The 20,393-nt window shown below is 34.7% G+C and overlaps 1 protein-coding gene across 8 annotated transcripts in view; it reads left to right on the forward strand.

Annotated features, from left to right (window-relative positions):
• RNASEH2B (ribonuclease H2 subunit B) overlaps nucleotides 1-20,393 on the forward strand; it is a 61,669-nt gene that overhangs the window by 16,684 nt on the left and 24,592 nt on the right. For 6 of the 8 annotated variants that reach the window (XM_039839397.1, XM_039839396.1, XM_039839399.1 and 3 more), the window contains 4 exons: nucleotides 4,808-4,879; nucleotides 6,600-6,707; nucleotides 8,679-8,755; nucleotides 12,786-12,900. In XM_039839397.1, the coding sequence (XP_039695331.1) occupies nucleotides 4,808-4,879; nucleotides 6,600-6,707; nucleotides 8,679-8,755; nucleotides 12,786-12,900 (372 nt within the window). Of the gene's footprint in view, nucleotides 1-4,807; nucleotides 4,880-5,962; nucleotides 6,050-6,585; nucleotides 6,708-8,678; nucleotides 8,756-12,785; nucleotides 12,901-20,393 lie in introns of those variants that run through there. The other 2 variants (XM_039839403.1, XM_039839402.1) reach the window with 2 other exon arrangements.

Here is a 20,393-nt window from a genome sequence, read left to right on the forward strand (position 1 = left end):
ATGCATAATTTCTTTGACGTCTTAACCATCAAAGCAAAGAACTTAACTAATGCTAGGCATAGGGAGCCTTCCCAGACTGCCTCATCTGTGTTATATCTTTTATCATAAAGTCTCATATTCCATGTATTTCTTCTTCATAGCAGTTTTTACATTTGCAGTATAATTGCATGGTTATTTGATTTAATATCTTTCTCTACCATGGAACATTCAAAAGCTCCCCATGGGTAGGGGCTGCATCTATTTTTGCTATTCAGTAATTAATAAATGAATAATGTATACAGGAGAGATTAATTTTAAAATGTATTTTATATTTAAAGAGAAGAAAAAAGCAACCAGAGTATAGCATCTCACTTGGAATTCTGTGTTGAAAGATTCAGTCCAACAGCAAGTTCATTTGTTAGCACAGTGTGAGAAAAGATGGTTTTTCTCCCTACAAAGTAGACATTTCAGTGTTATCTACACTGATATATCTTAAAGCATATTTCAGAGAATACTGGCATTTGTAGCAGAACATGATGTCAGTATTTATTTGTATTATTAGTAATTCCAAAGTTATTATAATTTGACATTGTAGGCTATAGCTAATCCTTTGGATTTACTGCTCTTCCTGGGAAAAATGGAAAGACTGCTTCTCTTGTATAGTTATTTAAAATAATTTTTAAACTTTTGGTACTTCTAAATTTAATTATTTTAAGCCCTGGAGGAATGTGATGCTGAAGGAGAGCTGGCAAGGATCACCAGAACCAAAGCTTTCTACTGAAAAAATAAAAAAAGAATAAAAAAATTAATAATTTACCAACTTAAGCTGAAAGATTTACTGTGGTAGTGAAATAAAATAAAGGGTGTATTGCTGAAGAGATAGGTCATCTTTTTTATGCCTTGAATGGTGAAGATTTGTGATGCTGGAAAATTGAGGAACAGCAAGGGGGAAAGGGAGAGAAAAACTGTAACCTGTTTTAGTTTTTTGAAAAAGTTTTTAATAGTGCTAAACTTTATCTTTTATGTTTTTAAAAGTTGTAGACATGAAAGTCTTAAAAGATTCATAAAATTGAATCAGTGTGGTTCATTTGTAGAATATTCTCAAAATGACAAAATTATAGAGATAAAGAATAGGTTAGTAGTGGTTGCCAGGGGTTAGAAATAGAGCAGAGGGCTCTATCAGTTTGTACATCTTGAAGCTCTGTATTTGTGAGTATAAACACTTAGGATTATTTTTTCTTGAGCCTTCTATCATATGAAATGACTGTGTTAATCCCTGGTAATAATCTTCGTTATTAACAAAGCCATTTATTTCATCTTTCTTTTAATTAGCGTTAACATGGTAAACACACCATCTCGTCTCCCTTTCTTTTACTTTTAATCTACTTGTGTCTTATTTAAAGTGTGTTTCTTATAGGCAGAGTATAGTTTTAGCTTATTTTTTTATAGTTTTAGCTTCTTTTTATCCTTTTATGCCTGTTAATTGGGTGTACAGATAACTTACATCGAACATGCTGTTGACATGGTTAGGTTTGAGTATATCGTCTTACTAGTTGTTTTCTATTTGTTTCATCAGTTCTTTGTACTTCTGTTACCCTCTTTCTGCCTTCTTTTGGATTACATATTTTTTTATGATTCTATTTCATCTCTTTTGTTGTCTTATTAATGACAGCATTTTTTGTTTTGTAATTTTAGTAGCTGCTGGAGGGTATATTGTACACATATTTAAATGATCACATCTACCTTCGAGTGATATTACACCACTTTAGATATTACATAAGAAACTTATAATGGTATGCCTTCATTTCTCCCCTCCTGACTTTTATGCTGTTATTATCATACATTTTATTTATACAGATGTTATAAACCCTGTACTAAATTATTATTTTTGTTGCATCAATGAGTTTCTAAAGAGATTTAAGTAATAAGAAAATTCTTTTTTATTTACCCCTGCAGCCACTATTACCAGTGTTCCTCATTCCTTTGTTTAGCTTCATGTTTTCATCTGGTGTCACATTCTTTTTGCCAAAAGGACTTCCCTTTGCACTCTTTGTAGTGTGGGTCTATTGATGATTATTTCTTTTAGTTCTTGTATGTCTGAAGAAGTCTGTCACCTTCATTTTTCAAGGGTATTTTCTCTGGGTTCATCATGTTTCTCCATTGCCTCTGGCTTGTATTGTTTCCAACGAGAGCTTTACTGTCAGTGTTAGTTTTGTGTTTCAGTACGTAATGTGTCTTTTTTTCCTCTCTGCTTTTAAGATTTTTCTCTTTACTACTGGTTTTATACTATTGCTTCTGATGTATAGTTTTATTCCTGTTTCTTTGAGTTTATTGAATCTCTTGAATGTGTGGGTTTATAAATTTCACCAAATTTGAAAATATTCAGCTATACTTTCTTCAAATATTTTTTCTGTCCCTGTCTCTCCCTTTCAGGAACTCTAATTACATCTGTATTATTAGGACGCTTGAGGTTGTTCCACAGTTCACTGATACTTTTTAATTTGTGTGTGTGTGTGTGTGTGTGTGTGTTTTCATTTTAGATAGTTTCTATTGCTCCGTATTAAAGTTTATTAATATTTTTTTCTTTCATTAATCCTGTTTCAACTTGGGTCATTTAAAAAAATGTTCTCTGTGTCTATTTAACTTTTTGTATATGAGGAATACTGTTTTTAATGCTCTTGTCTGTCCATTCTGATATCTGTATCTAATATCAATACTGCTCAATAATTGATTTCTTTATCTTCCTAATTATAGGCCATCCTTTTCTGCTTCTTTGAATGTCTGGTAATATTTGATTAGATGCCAAACATTGTGAATTTTACCTTTTGTCTGGTTAATATTTTTGTATTCCTATAAATAATCTTGGCTTCAGTCTGGGACATGGTGAAGGTACTTGGAAACAGTTTGATCCTTTTGGGTCTTGCCTTTAAAACTAGTTTGGTGAAGATAGAACAGCTTTTAGTCTGTGGTTATTTGTTCCATATTACTGAGGCAAGACCTTTTTGAAGACTCTACCCAGTGCTCTCTGACTGTGAGGTTTTCTAGTCTGTCAGGGAATAGGCCCAAATCAAGGCCCTGAATGAATGTGAAGTATTGTTCCCTGTCATCTGTTCAAGTGGTTTTTCTCCCAGCCCTCAGATAGTTACATCACATGAATGCATTGATCAGTACTCCACTGAATACTCAAGCAGTGCCCTTTGCAGATCTCTGAGGCTTCCTTTCTTTGTAACTTTCTTCTTTCCTATATGCTGGCCTATGAACTCTAGCTCTCAGTTTCCTCTCTTCAACTCAGGGAATCTGCCAGGTTTCAGCTGGGTTCTCTTGTTCCGCGCCCCCCATTATGCACCATATCCTGGAAACTCTTTCAAGGCAGTAGCTGGGACAATCACAAGGCTCACCTCATTTGTTTCCCATCTCTCAGAGATCACTACCCTGCATGGCTCAACATCCAGCATCTTAAAATAGTTGTTTGGTATATTTTGCCTTTTATTTATTTATTTTTGGTTGCTTCGAGTGGGAAGGTAAATTGGGTTCCTGTTATTCTATTTGATTACAAGTGGAAATCTCAAAATTAGTTTTTTTCATGTATTTAATGTCACTATTATTTTCAAAAAAAAATTGTATTTTAACCATTTATGAGTAAGCCAGTTTCTAAACATGCTTGCTGTGTATAAGTTTGTGGATATCTGAAGTGGGGTGAAGGGAGTCGGGGGCTTAGGGAATACAAGGGACTTAAAGTTCCTTTCCTTCCATGAAGCTTTCTCATTTGCTCTTCAGTAGGTTGTAGCTCTGCTCCTTTATTGTTTAGAGCCCCCTGGTTCCTTTCGGAGAACAATTCTTTAGAGTTCTACCAATGCGCCACTCAAAATGTATGGAGGATGTAAAAAAAATGTTCATAGTCTTTATGTTTTAATCTATGTGATTAAACCTTTGACAGTGAAATATTGTAGAGGAAACATAATGAGAGAACTTACCTCACAAGATATTAAATGTATTTTAAAGCTATGGTAATTATTGAAATACTAATACTAATATAGATACAGATTAATGGATCAAAACAGAATGTTCATTGACAGACCCATAAATGTACTTTAAACATTTAGCATAAGAATTATTTTAATAATGGTGTAGAAATAACTCGACAACTCATTGGAAAAAAATTAAAGTTTGATCTTCTCCCCATATCTTATACTAAGATATAGTCCAGATAGGTTAAAGATATCATCTAAAAATATTAGAAGAAAATGTTCATATTCTTACTGTGTAAAGACTCTTCATAAAGTAGTGAAAGAAAGGTGGACAGAGGACATGATTAGAGATTCACAATTAGGGACAAAAAATATAAATATCTAGGAAATATTTTTGAAATATTCTATTTCTTAATAGTAATAATAAAAATAATACTAGTAATAAGAACTATCATTATATGTTTCTATTTTTCTGAATATATTAAGAACTTTCAGCAGATTAGCTAATTTAATTCTTTTGAAAGGCAAGTATAAGTATTTTATAGATGTGAAAACTGAGACCAGTTATGAAGACCTTTGCCCAAGATGACAAAGCTACTAGGTGGTTGAGCCAAGGTTATAACTTAAAGTTCTGTTCCTCATCACTTCTCAAAGAAACAAATTAAAACAACCTAACCCCCCTACTGCACCTTACAGAGAAATTGGTAATTTGCTCAAGATCACACTGCTCCTAAGCAATAGGATTGAGTTAAAATTTTTAGGAAGGAAAAATCATATAATTAGAAGAAAGAAAATCAGGATAAAGTAAATTAGAAGAGAAACAGCAAACATCTTTTTACAAACTCACCATTTCTTTTCAGAATATTTAAAAGATGCTTCAAAGAAGATGAAAAGTGGACTTATATTTGTAAAATTGGTTAACCCATGTTTAGGTAAGCTCTTCTCCCTACCCATCCCCTCTCCTCTGATAATAGTAACCTGAACGTTTTTTTAAACATTGTGGCTGAAAAGTGTGTTTATACTTACTTGCCTTTGTACGTTTGTTCTAACCAGATAGCTTAAAGATAAAATGGCATGACAGGGTGACAAAAGCAAGCTAATGATATTACTAGTTTCTCACTCCACCCAAACATTTTTTATTTATTCTTATAATTTTCATCCATGGAACTGTTCATTCATCAGAAATGATGGCAAAACAAAAAGTAGCTAGTTTGATTTCTCTCTAAGAACAACTTAATTTTATTTGGCTTTCTTAAGCCAACTTTTTTTAGAGTAATTAGCCTCCATTTATATTCATTTTATGTTGTAAAATAAACAACTGGGGGAAGGGAGGCTATTACTTGACATGCCAAGATTATGAATAGTTTCGTTTTTAGCTGTACTTTTCTTATTTTGTTCTGACCAGAAAGTAGTATTTTTTTTTTCCTGTCATGGGTGATTTTTTTTTTTTGTATTAAAACTATTGTATATTCAAGAGGTACACATTTTATCAGAAATAATCTTATTTTAACTTCATATTCAGTGTATTTTCTGTTTTGCTTTCTCATTTTTAGGCAAAATATTAAAACATAGCATAAGGATGTAGTAATATTGATGATATTATTTCTCTCTATCAATTTGTTTTTCTATTAAGAACATAAGATTTATGTGTTACGGTTATTGTTAATTTTATAAGGTTTTGAATAGATACCTGATACTTAGTAAATTAGAGCATTCTCCTGCAGACTATACTACTGAGGGAGAAGCCAGTGGGTAGTACCTTCTTATTGTGGTTTGAAAAACATATAATAAAAGCAATAAGAGAGGCTTCCTCCAGTTTCCTTATCAAAATGAAATTAAAAGATATTGGTCTGCTATGTTATTTGGAACTCTTAATTATGCATATGATTAAGTTGAGGTGAGAATTATTTTTTCAAGAGAAGTTTTAGTAGCAGTAAAGTTTCTAAAGCATTTAACAAGGTACAAAAAAATGGAAGGCTCCTTATAAAATTTCTTTTTTATCTAAATGTACATAGATGACAGAGGAACAAATGTTTGCATTTGCTACATTGACTACGGATAAAATAAAGACTAATATTTGATGAGCACTTACTGTGTGCCAGGTACTCAAAATTTTAAGAACTGTGCATGTATTCTCTTTTTAACCCTTATAAAAACCTTGTGAAGTAGGTTCAGTATTGCTCCCATTTTACGGGTGTGGAAACGGAGGCACAGAAAAGTTTATGTAAGTTCCCCAAGGGTGCACACCCAGCATGTGGCAGCTAGCCTTCTGGGTCTGCAGGCTTAGTCCCTGTCTTGGTGCCTTTATGTGGGGAGCCACATGCCAGTTCAGTTCATCTAGTTGAGCCGTTAGGTTTGGGTAGTTTAGGGATGGGTTTTCTCTCTTGATCTGCTGGAGGATTCAGTGAGGCTTTGCAGCAGTTAAGATAAATGATCTGCATTTTATTATTTATTAGTTTAAGTTCAGTGAAGATTGTAGAGCTGGAAAACAAACATCTGTATATAATAGCTGTAAGCTTTCCTTGGAGTCAGTTTGTACAGAATATATATCTAGGGTATGTTTATGTTCATATTAGGAACATTCCTCAGAACTATTGATTTTTTTGTGTGGGTGTGAAAACTTACAAATAAGAAACAGATTTGTCTTAACAGGCGAAGGAGCCCTTTACTTGTTCAATATGTGTCTACAGCAGCTGTTTGAAATAAAAGTGTTCAAGGAAAAACACCGTTCTTGGTTTATAAATCAATCAGTTCAATCAGGTAAGTGACTGGTGTATATATTTCCATTAACTAAACACATACTCTATTCCATCCTTCCCGGACGTATGGGTCTATCCTCCTGGTTTGGAGTCTGGTCCACAGTTTTTTCTTCCTTGGCATCAGAGCAGGGTTTAATCAAGGAGAAAAGTAAGATAATTTGAGTAAGTTTATATCAATACCCATAAGGCTTAAATAGTAGAAAATTTTTGCCTAACGGCTGATTTCTCTCCTGAAACCCTTCGTTGGCAGGCAGACGACCTTTGTACCATGGAGCGCACATCATCTTGACTGTATACTCTGCTCTGCTCTTAGCCACGTTTGAGGATTTTCAAGTTTTTAACATCTTATTTCCTTGAAAATGGATACTGATATAGCTTCTAAAATAGAATAGAAAAAGAAATTTTTTATTCTTTTAAATATAAATTATACTGCTACCCACCCCCCAAACACTCCCCCGCCAAACACCAAAGGTCTGTTTCTTTTAATGATTCTTTAATTTGGAGTAGCGTTAGCTCGGGAGGAAAAAGGACCACGTGTTCCGAGGTGAGGTGTAGGGAGGGGTCACAGGACAGTTGAGGCACTCTGCATTCCCTCTGCCTATTGTTTTTGATTTCAGAGAGTGCTTTCCATTTCCTTCTTAGCCCTCTGCTTTCTGTTGACAGTGTGTGTCACTACTTAGTGCTAAGTACAAAGGCCACTTTGCCTTTCTTCTGAGACTTTCCAGAAGAAGGGTTTCATGCTGCTGATAAATTTCATATACCTATGTGCATGAGAAGAATCAAAGTGGTTTTCAGTTACCTAAATGCAGTGGTAGTCTGTGTATAGCCTGGTATTTGGAACATATATATTTTCTATTATTGCTGCTACGCTTGCTCATTTGGCGTATAGATATGAGTGTTCCAACTTCCAATGTAATATGTATACTTGCAGTTGGGGTCTAGATAGATAGACACAGTAATATAGATGAAACTGGAAAATATTGATCACCTCTTCTGGACTGAGTTGGTACCTCCCTGTCTTTTTTTTTCAGTAGACCTCATTTTTTAGAGTACTTTTAGGTTCACAGCAAAGGTACCTGCTTTTTATTATTATTATTATTATTATTATTATTATTGTCTTCTTTTTAAACTTAACCTTGAAGAAAAAGCTGTTTTTAAGAATGGCCAACAGGATATTGTTTTCAGGCCAGAAACCTATTCTTAATTTCTGAATTAAGAATTATTCCATTTCTGTGGAAGAGGAAGTCCGAGATGCTTCAAGGGGGGTGTGATAAAGAAGTGTAGGGAATAGATAGGCTAGTTTGTTTGACCTGCCTTTTTCCTTTCAGCCTGGAGGATAGCATTAATCTTACTGCAGAGTTTTCAACGTCTTATGCTCACTCTTGTTAGACTCCTGCCTTCTTGCTTGTTTCTTTGAGGTGGGGGATGGGGTGGAGTCTGGGGTGGGTAACAACCTCTGAACTTGGAGTCATTGGCAGTTTAGAACTGTGAGTCCACGGTCCGTAGAAGGAGCTGTATACAGAGAGAATGATATTTATTGCTTTCCCATGGCTTTGTCCTCAAAAGCACAGGAAATTACATTTTACTACAGTTTTACAGATAGACATATAGGTTTCTTCTGTTTGTGTGGTTCACATTCTGTCTATATTTCTCCCAACTCTTGCCTTTGGGGGGCAGTAGGAAGAGCCTCTGTTAAAAATGATTTCTAAAGAGAAATGGGAAGTTAAAGATTGATTTCAGTGTCTTGGCTCTCCTTTACACACAGGAATTTGAAGCTCTTTGGAGTAAAATCTTATGGACTATATCTTGCCTTTTGAGAGAATCACATAGAATCTTGGGCCCGTATAAGAACTTCTGAATTTGGAATTTCACAAATATTTTTCAATAAGTGATTTCCACATTGGGATTAAAATGAAATGACTAAATTGAATTTCCAGACATTAATTCCCTTTGTTCTCTCTTTAATCTGTAGGAGGTCTTCTCCACATTGCCACACCCATGGACCCTCTATTTCTGCTCCTCCACTACCTTATTAAGGCTGATAAAGAGGTGAGTTTCCCAATTTGGAATAAAAACAGTAAGGAAACAGAAGATTGGTTTTTTTTTGCTTTGTTTCCTCTCTCTCCTTTTAATGAGCCAAATGTAGATTTCCCACAATTCAGATTTAGTGTGGCTGGTATAGAACACGTATCATCACATATGCTGGTATGGATTAGCAAACCCTGAGAACCTCCACCTTAATCTTGGGGTAGTTTACCCATGACTTCTGAGAACTGCCTAATCCTCTATGCTGTATGCTTTACTTGTTTGACACAGCCTAGCAATGAAAATATTGTCACTACGTACTCATTGGTTTTGAAATACAATACAGATGTTAAAAAATCGACCTCAGATCCTAAAAGAAAAAAGAAGATAATGTCTTCCTTCATTTTCTTATTTGTGAGAGACCATGAAGTAGGTAAATAGGGGTGTCTAGTAAAAAGCTCATTATTGGGAAAGCTCTAGTTGAGTCTTAAAGAATTCCAGATGGATAAAATTTTCCTTTGTAATATAAAGACAGAGTTTATTAATAGTAATAGTTTCAGCTGGAGGTTCTGAAACATTTTGATCTCAAATACCTTTACACTCCTGAAAATTACTAAGGATCCCAAACAACTTTTTATTCTTGTGTGTTTTATCTGTCAGTATTTACTACATTATAAATTAAAACTGAGAAATTTAGAAATAATTTTATTAATTTATTTTAAAATAAAAATAATAAGCCCAGTACATGTTAACATAAAAAACACGTTTTCAGTGAAACATACAACAAAACTCCGTGGAGAGTGTGGTATTGTTTTTGCAAGTCTCTTTGATGTCTGGCTTAAAAGAAGACAAGTGGAGTCTCATGTCTGCTTCGCATTCGGTCTGTTTCGATCTATTGTTTTGTTGAAAGTTTATGAAGACTATGCAGTCTTACACAGATAGGTATTTTAAAAAGGGAGGAATAGTATAATAGCCTTTTCAAACAATTATGGATATTTTTCTTTGACACTGCAAAAATCAACAAAGCATCATTTCTTCAAAGTCACTTGCAGTGTGGAATCTGAAACCCTGTCAATGAACTTTCCATGCCCTATTACATTAAAATATATTGTCTATCTTGTACTTAGAATGCATCTTTTACCCATGTAAGACTTTGTAATATCATGCATTGGTCATTTGAAAAATATTATTTCACTGAATCAGAGCACTCTTTAAGTATTGGGAAGCTGTCATAATGGCAGATACAAACTTTCTACAATACTAATTTTTGCTTGAAAGTTAAAATTTTATCACTGGCTACACATACTGTTCATCTTTCCCTTAAAGTGACAGATTCATTACATTTATGTTCTCTTAAGTACCCAAGTCTGAATAGCCATAGTTCATAGTGGTTTTTTTTTTTTTTTTTTTCAGGTAAAATGGTATCTGTGATAAAAGCAGCTAGTTCAATTCTCAACTCAATAGTTACACAGTGTTTTTCCTTGAGATAATCCTGCACCTTGATATGTGGCAGGAGCTCTGTAGTGACACTTTACTTTCATCACAGAGTATTTTAAAAGACTTGCACTCAAGAGTCGAGCTTTAAATAAAAGGACTTGCTCTTACTCCTGAGCATGCATATCCTTATGTGAAACTGGCCAGTTTTTTTAACTGCTCATGCATGGTAGTGAGGGGTTCAGTAGCTACCAGGACAGTTGTTGTCACCACCCTGAGCCATGGATGCCAAGGAACCAGCGGTTTTACCCACCTTTACATTGGAATCATCAGTGTAGATGTCGACGCAGTGGAAGCACAAGTAGCATCTTAGCTCTATAATGAAAGTAGTTGTAAGCTTGTGGGCCCCTGAAAGGATATTGGGGAGCTACCAACCACAGTTTGAAAACCTTTGAATTAACAACTTTAAGGAATAAGTGTTACTTAAACTGCTTAGAAGAATCTAGTTTTTTGTACTCTCATTTTTGCATTCAGTTTAAATGCTTATGGGTTCATCTTATTTAGTCCTTACACCAAATTTCTAAAACTTCTGTTTTGTGGGAATATCAGTTGAGTTTGATATAAATACTGCAAGTGATAAAACTGACTTAAAGGTTTATGTCATGCTTTCTCCTGATACAGCTTAGCTTCTTTCATTTCCCTCCTTTCCTACATCCTCTGTCCTTTTGTGTGGATGAATGAAGTTTTATTCCTTAGTTTAATCATGTTTTTATTATTTGGATGCTACTGTGGTAGCCGGTATAATTAGGGCATACCAGCAGTGAGACTAGTAAGCCACGGGCCTCTAAATGACCACAAATGGTTCTAGTCACCACCAGGAAGGCCTGGCAGTATTTTGGGAGGAGGTTGAAAACTTCAGTTCCCATTTGTTTTCTAGGATGCATTAACAGAGAAAAGCCACCAGCCAGACTTAGTACCTATATTGATGAACATTTAAACCTCCAAACCCTCACCCTGACCTTCTGGGAATCTTTGGAGATGCTATGGCTCATTCAGGTTGACAGATGCAGAATGAAGCAGAAATCCTGCCCAAGGTGATGGCTGGCTTTCTTTTTAAACCATCTTCTTTTCTCAGATACTAGAAATGCCCTTTAAAGAAACCCATGAAATGTTTAGGTATTTCCTTCCCTACATTTTAGATGTGATCTCTTCTTATTTAGTTAAAAAAATATATCAGTGCACGCTTTTAAAATGTTGACATATTCTTTTTTAATTTTAAGATTTATTTTAACATTAGAAGAAATGTCCTTATTTTAGCAATCCCAATTGTTATTAAATTTATATTCAAAGCAAGTTGTTTATTACATTTCCTTTTTTATTTGTGTATATATATATATATATATATATATATATATATATGATAAAGGAAACAAGAAGGAAGCATTAATTCTGAAATTATTATGTCATGTCAATGTATTAGTCCATTATATATAAGTAGAATATTGTTTTAAAGTAGTTAAATGTTTAAAATATTGGTTGGTCATGGAGGAATATAGATTAAGGTAGAAATCTAAAGACAATGAGACAGTAAGACTTGAGAAATCTGTAAATTATTTTTATTATCTGGAGGAAAAAGAGAACATTTAAATTGAGGCTCTTACCACTTATTAACCTAACAGAAAGTATAAGCTATCACACGTGCTACTGAATGAATGAGAAGATTTCCCCCTTAAAACTAAAGAAAGCTGCATTTGCAGAAAGAAAACTGATCACACAGACACAGGTTTTCTGTCTTCGAATGGAGCTGTAACTAACACAGAAAAGCAGAGTGAGCTAGAAGTGGGATATGGGCAAAACCATACACCTTTTACAAAGTCTAGTATCCCAAAGTCAGGTGACTGATAATTTAGACAGATTTATCTCCATGCCACTAGTAAAGAAAACCTAAACCTGATCAAGAAGAATATTCCGCATTTCTGTGATTCTATACTTCTGGCCCATTGGCCACGAGGCCCATATACACTTATCTAGCTGAGCCTCATTTAATGTGTCTGTATCTTTATTGCACTTATCCCTCTAGCTATCTTTTCTTTTATTATGGTCTAAATTTGGAAGCGTTGTCAGATAGCTCTGATAGGAATAGATTTTACTTTGGTATTTTTCTTTCTTTTGTGGTGTTTAAAGCCTTGGAGTGAGGAGGGGAGGGGAGATGCATGCTCTGTGTTTGACCTGGGCTTATTCCTGGTGACGGTCAAGACTCCTGCCCTGTAACCTTCTGCTGGTTCTTCTTCAAACTGAATATGTTGGACTAGCCCTAGCAGTCTCTACCATCTTTGCAACTTTCCATAGTTTCCAATGCTTTTCCAGAATTTTGCTGCCCTATTTTATCTAGTGACTATACCCCTGAGGTTGGAACCCTAGTGCTTTTAAGAGCTTCCTAAAAGGAGCAAAGAGTCAGTTATGAAGCCTGTCCCAGTGTAGAGATTTCTTAGGTGGAACAAGTGGCTTTGAACTTAGTTTAAAAATGCAGCTATGAGGTAACATATTTTTCCCCTTTTTTTTTGATGTGTGTTTGTTGACTGGTGTGCTTGCATTCTGACTGACTGAAGTTTTTTTTCAGGGAAAGTTTCAGCCTCTCGATCAAGTTGTGGTGGATGACATGTTTCCGAATTGCATCTTGTTGCTGAAACTTCCTGAACTTGAGAAGTTACTTCAACACGTGACAGAGCAAAAAGGTATAGTATCCAGCCTTTGAAATCAAGCTGATGGCTGTGTGAAAGGCTGGGCATCTGTCTGAGAATGAAGCTGTGCTGCTTAAAGGCCACTGGAAGTAATGCTTATTATACCATGTGTGCCATAAGGGAAACTGTCGTTCAGGTTTGCTTTCATTTGTCAATACTCGTCCTCTACTGCTTTGGGTTGTTCTGTCTTTGACATTCCAGCCAGTGAAATGTGATGGCCTGTCTCCTACAGGGCCAGCGTTCATGGGGCTTGGGCTTTAGTCTTAGTTGTTTTTTGAATTAGTCCATGACTTTAACTGCTTTCTGCCTCAGATTTCTCATTTGTAAAATTACATAAAACCTATACCTTTGTCGATCTAAGAAGCATTTATTGAGCATCTATTAAGCATATGTTGAACACTGGTGCTAGGCTCTGGGAATACTTTTAAATAATACATCATTCTTTCTGTCACTTAGCTTCCAGTCTGATGAGAGCAAATGACAAATAGGGCAATAACGGTAAGGACTAATGGAAGTGAACTCTGGGTTTTCTTTTGATGCTCATGACAAGTTTATAACCTGGCCTGGGTTGGATGGGAGTATGGATCGGTGGGTATTGTGTCGCTCTCCTAGAGGAAGTGACCTCTAAGTGGAGTCCTGAAGGATACACCAGAGTAGCATCATAATAGAGTCATGGATGTATGGAAAAGTTTGTCACGTGCAGGAAGTTCCAAGGAGTTGAGTTTGGCCAGAGTATAGGGTGCCAGGAACGGATTTAATAAGGAAGTAATGGGACGGGAATGCTGGGCAAGGGTTTGGATGGTGAGGGATGTTATATTTGTCTAGGCTTTACCTAATGGTACCTGAGCATCAGCAAAGTTTTAAGCAGGAAACTACCATAGTGTGGAGTGTATCAGAGAAGTTAAGGCCAGGTTCATGGAGTCTACTGAAGTGATCTAGGCAGAAGACAATGGTAGCCTGATTAGTTTTAGACATTATTCATTTGAATTTTGAGAAGAGGAAGTGAGGCAGTGTGTGTGTGAACATGTTTTGGCAGGTTAGAAACACTATACAAACTTATCATCAGTGTCTCTATCATCCAGGTAGTTTCAGGGTTAATATGGAAACAGTGAGGGAAGCAAAACAACCGTTGATAAGTTATGGTTGTTCAGGGTCATAGGCAGTTTGGCCAACTATAGCAGTTCTTCTGAAACCAAGAAAGGAGGTTCTAAGAAATGTAAGCTTACAGTGGGAAAGGGGAGAACCTCATTGGTTGCATTTTACATTTGAGTGGGCTGCTAAATTCACACTTGGCCAGACTTAGAGCTCCATTTTGGATCTGAGGGGTGTATGATGCCCAAGTTTTATCAAAGCAGTCCATTAAAGACATTCCCTGATGCTGAGCTTGGCAAGAGACAGCAGTCTTTTTCTGGGTAACAAATAAGTAGCTCGTAACCATTTCTGAAAGCTAAAGTAATGAAGAATATGTCATTTAAATTTTGTCAAGTTAACACAAGTCAAAAATGCAGTTAACTCTCATTATCCAAAATTCTTACATTAGCTGTATGAGGACAGTTATCTTAAACCCAAGTCCAGAAACCCAGAATTAGAAAGAGTATTAATGCATTGACATTTGCTAGCTTACAGCCTCTGTTTCAGAGCACTTCTTCCTGTCTCATATTCCTTCCTGCTTGCACACCAAATCCCTGGCCTCTTATGAAGCGTTATCTGAACTCCTGTCTTAATCTCTTTTACTTCTCAGTATTGCCTAGCTTTTGAAAGTTCTGCTGTATTAGAAGTGCTTATTGTTTGACTAGCTCTAAATAACCAACATATTGTGCATTTCCCTTTGGTGGAAAAGTTGTCTATCTCAGTGTGCTATCCTTGTATACAGAACTCACATAAATGTAAAAAATATTTTACATTCTTGTTCTGAGTTAAGAGGTAAAGCTCAGGTAATGTGAAATCGCTTACAAGTATTTTGATGAGGCCTTTTTGAGGATGAAACATGAAGATCTTATTATTTCTTTTTCTTTCTTGTTTTGATTTTGTTTTAATGTTCCATTATTTTAAGATTTACAGACTAAAGTTCATTAGGGTAAGAATTTGATTATGAAGAAAACTGTCAAGACTTCTAGAGAATTGTGTACATCTTTTAATGTGTGATATTTAACCTGAATTACTTTGTGCTTTGCCTTACTATCATTAAAAAAGAAGGAAAGAAAAATTTGAGGCTAGAGTTTTTAAAAACTTGGTTTAGATAAAAGTTGTTTGTATATCTGTTCTGAAAATGGAAGTATATGGGCAGATTAAGCATTTTCTTTTTAATTAAAAAGTTTAAAGGTACAGAAAAAAGCTCAGGAAAAAACTATAAATATTATTTGTACCCAACCCCAATAATCAACAGACATTAATATTTTGTTACATTTACTTCATAATTCTTGAGGGAAAGAATTTCTTTCAGAACAATCTGGTAATCTGATCTCAGGATCATATGGCCTTCAAGAAAAGTTGAAAATGTATTTGCTATATAGTTTTAAACAAATTATTCAAGGTTTTCAGCATTCTTTATCTGTAAGATGAAGAGTTTGATGGGCTGAAAGTATCCCCTGTATTCTTTCATATATTATATTATAATTAGTACTGTGCAAAGTTGTTTAAATCATAAAATAAAACTTTTATTCTGTTAGCTTTAAATTGTTGAGATTTCTGAATGACCAATATTTGAACATTATTTAAGTGTTGCAGTTAATAGTATCTAGAATCTACCACAAAGAGATGCTTCAGGAATTAAATGAAATAATACAAGTAAATCAGTGTCCAGAGAGTGCTTGCTGGCTATATAGTAAGTTCTCAATAAATGTTAGTACTATTGAGGCTTCTAAATTTGAAATTTTTTAATTGTTTGCTGATGTTCAAGTACTAGATACATGGTAAGTAACTAATACACATTTGTTTGATGGCTCATTTGTTACTGCATATTCAAGTGGTCTAAATAGGAAAACAGGGATAATCAGATAATAAATATATCTTCTATGTATTGAAAAATTATTCTATACCAACTCTATGCTTATCGTTTTACATATGCTATTGAATCCTTGCAGTAGTTCCCTTTTATTATTGTTACAACATGTGTTTTTACAAATGAAGAAACTGAGGCTCAGAGTTTAAGCTGACGAATATCATAGAACTCGAAATGGTAGAATCAAGACGTGAGCCCATGTATCTAACAGCAACTCTCTCTCCCTCTTTCGCTGCGCAACACTTCCAACTGCTCTGTGAGAGGTTTTAGGGGTCTCATGTAAAAATAGAAACTTAAAAAAGAAAAATCTTGTATATCACCTTTTAATAATTTCCCTTTGTGAGGCAAAAAGAGACAGAAAGGAGACAGAAAGAACTTCAATAGCTGAAGGAAAAGGCCGTTTTTCTAATCCTGGCAATGTGCTTTCGGTTTTCAAGGCACTGTATTAGCCTGTTTCAGTGATTGCCTTGGGTGCTGGCTGCTTATTTGATTTTGATTTATTGTTCATTTATAAGTTAGTGTTTGGTTCCAGTCTCTGTATTTTAGTGCTAGGATTTCGAAATAAGAAACAAAGAAGACTAAAGAGTGGTCAGATAATATCTATGACAGTGAGCAAAGATAAAGAAACTGATGTTTTTTAACTTCTATCCTCTCCACAGGCACTGTGCAGATAGAGTAAAACCTGAAATACTCCAATTCCCCAGCCAACTATTTTGATATTAGACTCCAGATGCTGTCTCAAGTCTCTGGCATTAAAGATCTGGTTAAGCCTGCTACATTTATGAAAACCATCCCCCCTTGCCTCTCCCTGCCAAATAAATCCAGCCACGGTTGTTTGTGTCCTGTGTATGATGGTGATGACCTTAGCAATGCCTGCTTTATTAGTGACAGAAATGGTGTCTCTGTTTGCTAGCTCTAGGGCTCAGCACGTTTCTTGCCAAAGAAGCTCACATTCAGTGGAGGGATGACAGGGGAAAGGACTAATAAAGGGTTATGGACCTCATCTTGAGTATAACTCTGGTTCATATTGCAAGCAAAAGCTGCTCTGCGCTGTCCAGTGTGATCAATAGGAATGGCCAGGAAAACGTACCTGATTACAGTGCCCCGAGTACAGTTGCCAAGTTTCTATCCCCAGGAGGCAGGGGAAAAAAGAGACCATATGAGTTTCTCAGTTGTGGAAAACATTGAGAAAGTAGATGTGAAAATGTGCTCTAGGCAGTTTGTTCAACAATACATCAGGGAAATCCAAGTTTGTGAACTGATTACCCGATTGCTGAACATGTTATTTAATTGTAGACCTACTTTTATTCCATCCTTATTTTGTAAACCCAGTCTTTCCAGATGTTTGAGACCAGTTTTATAGGCACTAGACACATTAGGGAAAGAAACGTTTCCAGCATATGTACATTTTATCTAACTCACTAACTCACAAATATTAAATTTAGGACGTGAACAAACATATTGTGGTATTTTTCATAATTGTGGGTAATTTGTGGCCTTCACGATATTTTAAACCTCCTTGCTTATAAAAACTTGTAAATTTTAAAGTTAAGCACTAGTTTATGCACTTGGTCCTTGTGTAGCATTCTGGGCTAGTCAAGCTGGATATTTCTTAGTGATCATCTCATCCAGGGAATGTTTAATTAAAAATAAATTTATAATTAAGAAACTTCCTAGGAAAAAAACTACAAGCCCAGCTGGCTTCACTTGTGAATTCTGTCATATTTTAAGGAAGAAATAATACTATAATAATAATAATAATAATAATAATACTTACTCAAACTCTTTCAGAAATTAGATGCAGAAGGAATATTTCCCAACTAATTTTCTGAAGCCAGAATTACTTCAATACCAAAATCAAAATTATTACAAAAAGAAAAGTAGGCCAATATCCCTTGTGATAATAGATTGAAATTATTTTTTAAACAAAATATTAGCAAATCAAATATATAATAAAGGTAATACATTATAACTAGTTTATTTCAGCAGTACAAAGTTGGTTGAACATTAGACAATCAGTATAATTAACCATATTTGCACATTACAAAGGAAAAATTGTATGATAATCTCAATAGATGCAGAAAAAGCATTTGACAAAATTCAGTTATAATATAAATTCTCAGCAGATTAGAAATAGAAGTGAGCTTCCTCAGTCTGGTAAAGGGCATCTGTGTCATAACCTGAGATAACATCATACTTCACTGTAAAAGACTGAACACATTTTTCCCCTACAATTAGGTACAAGGTATCCTCTCTGACCACTTCTATTCATCATTGTAGTGGAAGTCCTAGCAGTTTCAATAAGACAAGAAAAAGGTAAAGGGTGTACAGATTGGAAAGTAAATAGTGAAACTACTCATAAACAATATAGTTATGTATATAAGAAGCTCAAAAAGTCTATAGAAAAATCACTAGAACTAATAAACAAGGACTCGGGATACAAGATCAATATACATTAGTCATTTGTATTTCTGTATATTAGCAGTGATTAATCAGACAATTGAATAAAAACATACAATTTATAATATCATCAAAAACCATAAGTTCCAGGGATAAATGTAACACAGTATGTGGAAGACCAGTATACAGAACATTACAAAACATTGCTGAGAGAAATTAAAGAACTAAATAAATGGAGAAATACACTATATTCATGAGTTAGAAGATTCAAAATTGTTAAGATGTCCATTCTCTACAAGTTGATCTATAGATTTAATTATAGAGAATCCAGAAGTCGACCCACACTTAAAGAGTCAATTGACTTTTTTAATGGTGTCAAAATAATTCAATGAGAGAAAGGATAGTTTTTCAACAAATAACCTGGAAAAATTGGATCTCCATATGAAAAACAGTGTTGGCCCTCACTTCACTGTCATACAGACAAATTAACTCAAAATAGATTGCTAACTTAAATGCAAAAATAACCGTTAAATTTCTAAAAGAAAACCTTTGTGACCTTAGGTCACAAAAACCACTAACTATAAAAAAATTATAAACTATTTTTCATCAAAATTAATAGCTTCTGTTTTTTGAAAGATATCACTAAGAAAAAAAGAAGATAAGCCACAATTAGAAGAATTGTTTACATAGCATATATCTGATAAAAGATAAGTATTTTAAATACGTAAAGAACTCTTTTTTTTAATTGAAGAAATGATTTAAATTCCCTGCCCTTGTTTTTTTGTTGTTATTGAGGTATATGAGTTCTTTGTATATTTTGGATATTAGGCCCTTATCAGAGGCATTGCTTGCAAATATATTTTCCCATTTGGAGTTGTCTCTTTACCTCGTTGACAGTTTCTTTAGCTGAGCAGAAGCTTTTTAGTTTGATGTAGTCCCATTCATTTATTTTTGCTTTTACTTCCCTTGCCTTTGAGGTCAAATTCATAAAATCCTTTTTAAGTCCAAGGTCCTTGAGTTTAGTTCTATGTTTTCTTCTATTCATTTTATTGACTCCAGTCTTATATTCAGGTCCTTAATCCATGTTGAGTTAATTTTGGTGTATGGTGATAGACAACAGTCTAGTTTCATTCTTTTGCAAGTGGCTCTCTAGTTTTTCCAGCACCATTTATTGAAGAGGCTTTTCTTTCTCCACTGTATGTTTTTGGCTTTTTTGTCGAAAAGTATTTGCCCATATAAATATGGGTTTATTTCTGGACTCTCAATTCTGTTGCACTGGTCCATGTATCTGTTTTTCTGCCAATACCATGTCATTTTGATTACTGTCACTTTGTAGTATAATTTGAAGTCAAGCAGAGTGATGCCTCCAGCCTTGTTCTTTTTTCTTAGGATGGCTTTGGCAATTCGGAGTCTTTTGTACTTCCATATAAATCTGATGATTTCTTCGTTCCATTTCTTTAGACAATGCCGATGGGATTTTGATGGGGATTGCATTAAATCTGTATAATGCTGTAGGCAATGTGGTCATTTTTAACTATGTTGATTCTTCCAATCCAAGAACACAGAATATCTTTCCATTTCTTTGTATCTTCTTCGATTTCTTTTAACAAGGTCTTATAGTTTTCATTATATAGGTAGGTCTTTCATGTGTTTCGTTAGATTTATTCCTAGGTATTTTATTATAAAGATCTCTTTTAACACAGTAATATCAGCAAATAGTTTGAGTAATCACTTCAGAAAAGAATATGAATAGCCCATAGGCACATGAAAAGATGTTCAATACCATTAGTCACTAGGGAAATGTATATTAAAACCACAAGGAAGTGTCATTAATATCCCCCAGAGTGTCTAAAACCAAAAAGACTGATGGTGAGCTATGGAGCAACTGAAACTCTCCACCTGGATGGTGGAAGCGTAAAATGGTGTAACCAGGCAACTTCTTATGACTCAGTGATTCTAGTTATTTTCCCAAGACTTATGAAAACATAGGTCCATGCAAAGACTTATACAAGAATGTTCAGAGCAGCCTTTTGATTTCATAGCAGCTTTTTCAAAATAGCTAAAAACTGGAAATAATCTCAATGTC

Source organism: Pteropus medius, unplaced genomic scaffold (genome assembly GCF_902729225.1).
Source record: "Pteropus medius unplaced genomic scaffold, Ma_sr-lr_union100, whole genome shotgun sequence".
Classification (NCBI taxonomy): domain Eukaryota; kingdom Metazoa; phylum Chordata; class Mammalia; order Chiroptera; family Pteropodidae; genus Pteropus; species Pteropus medius.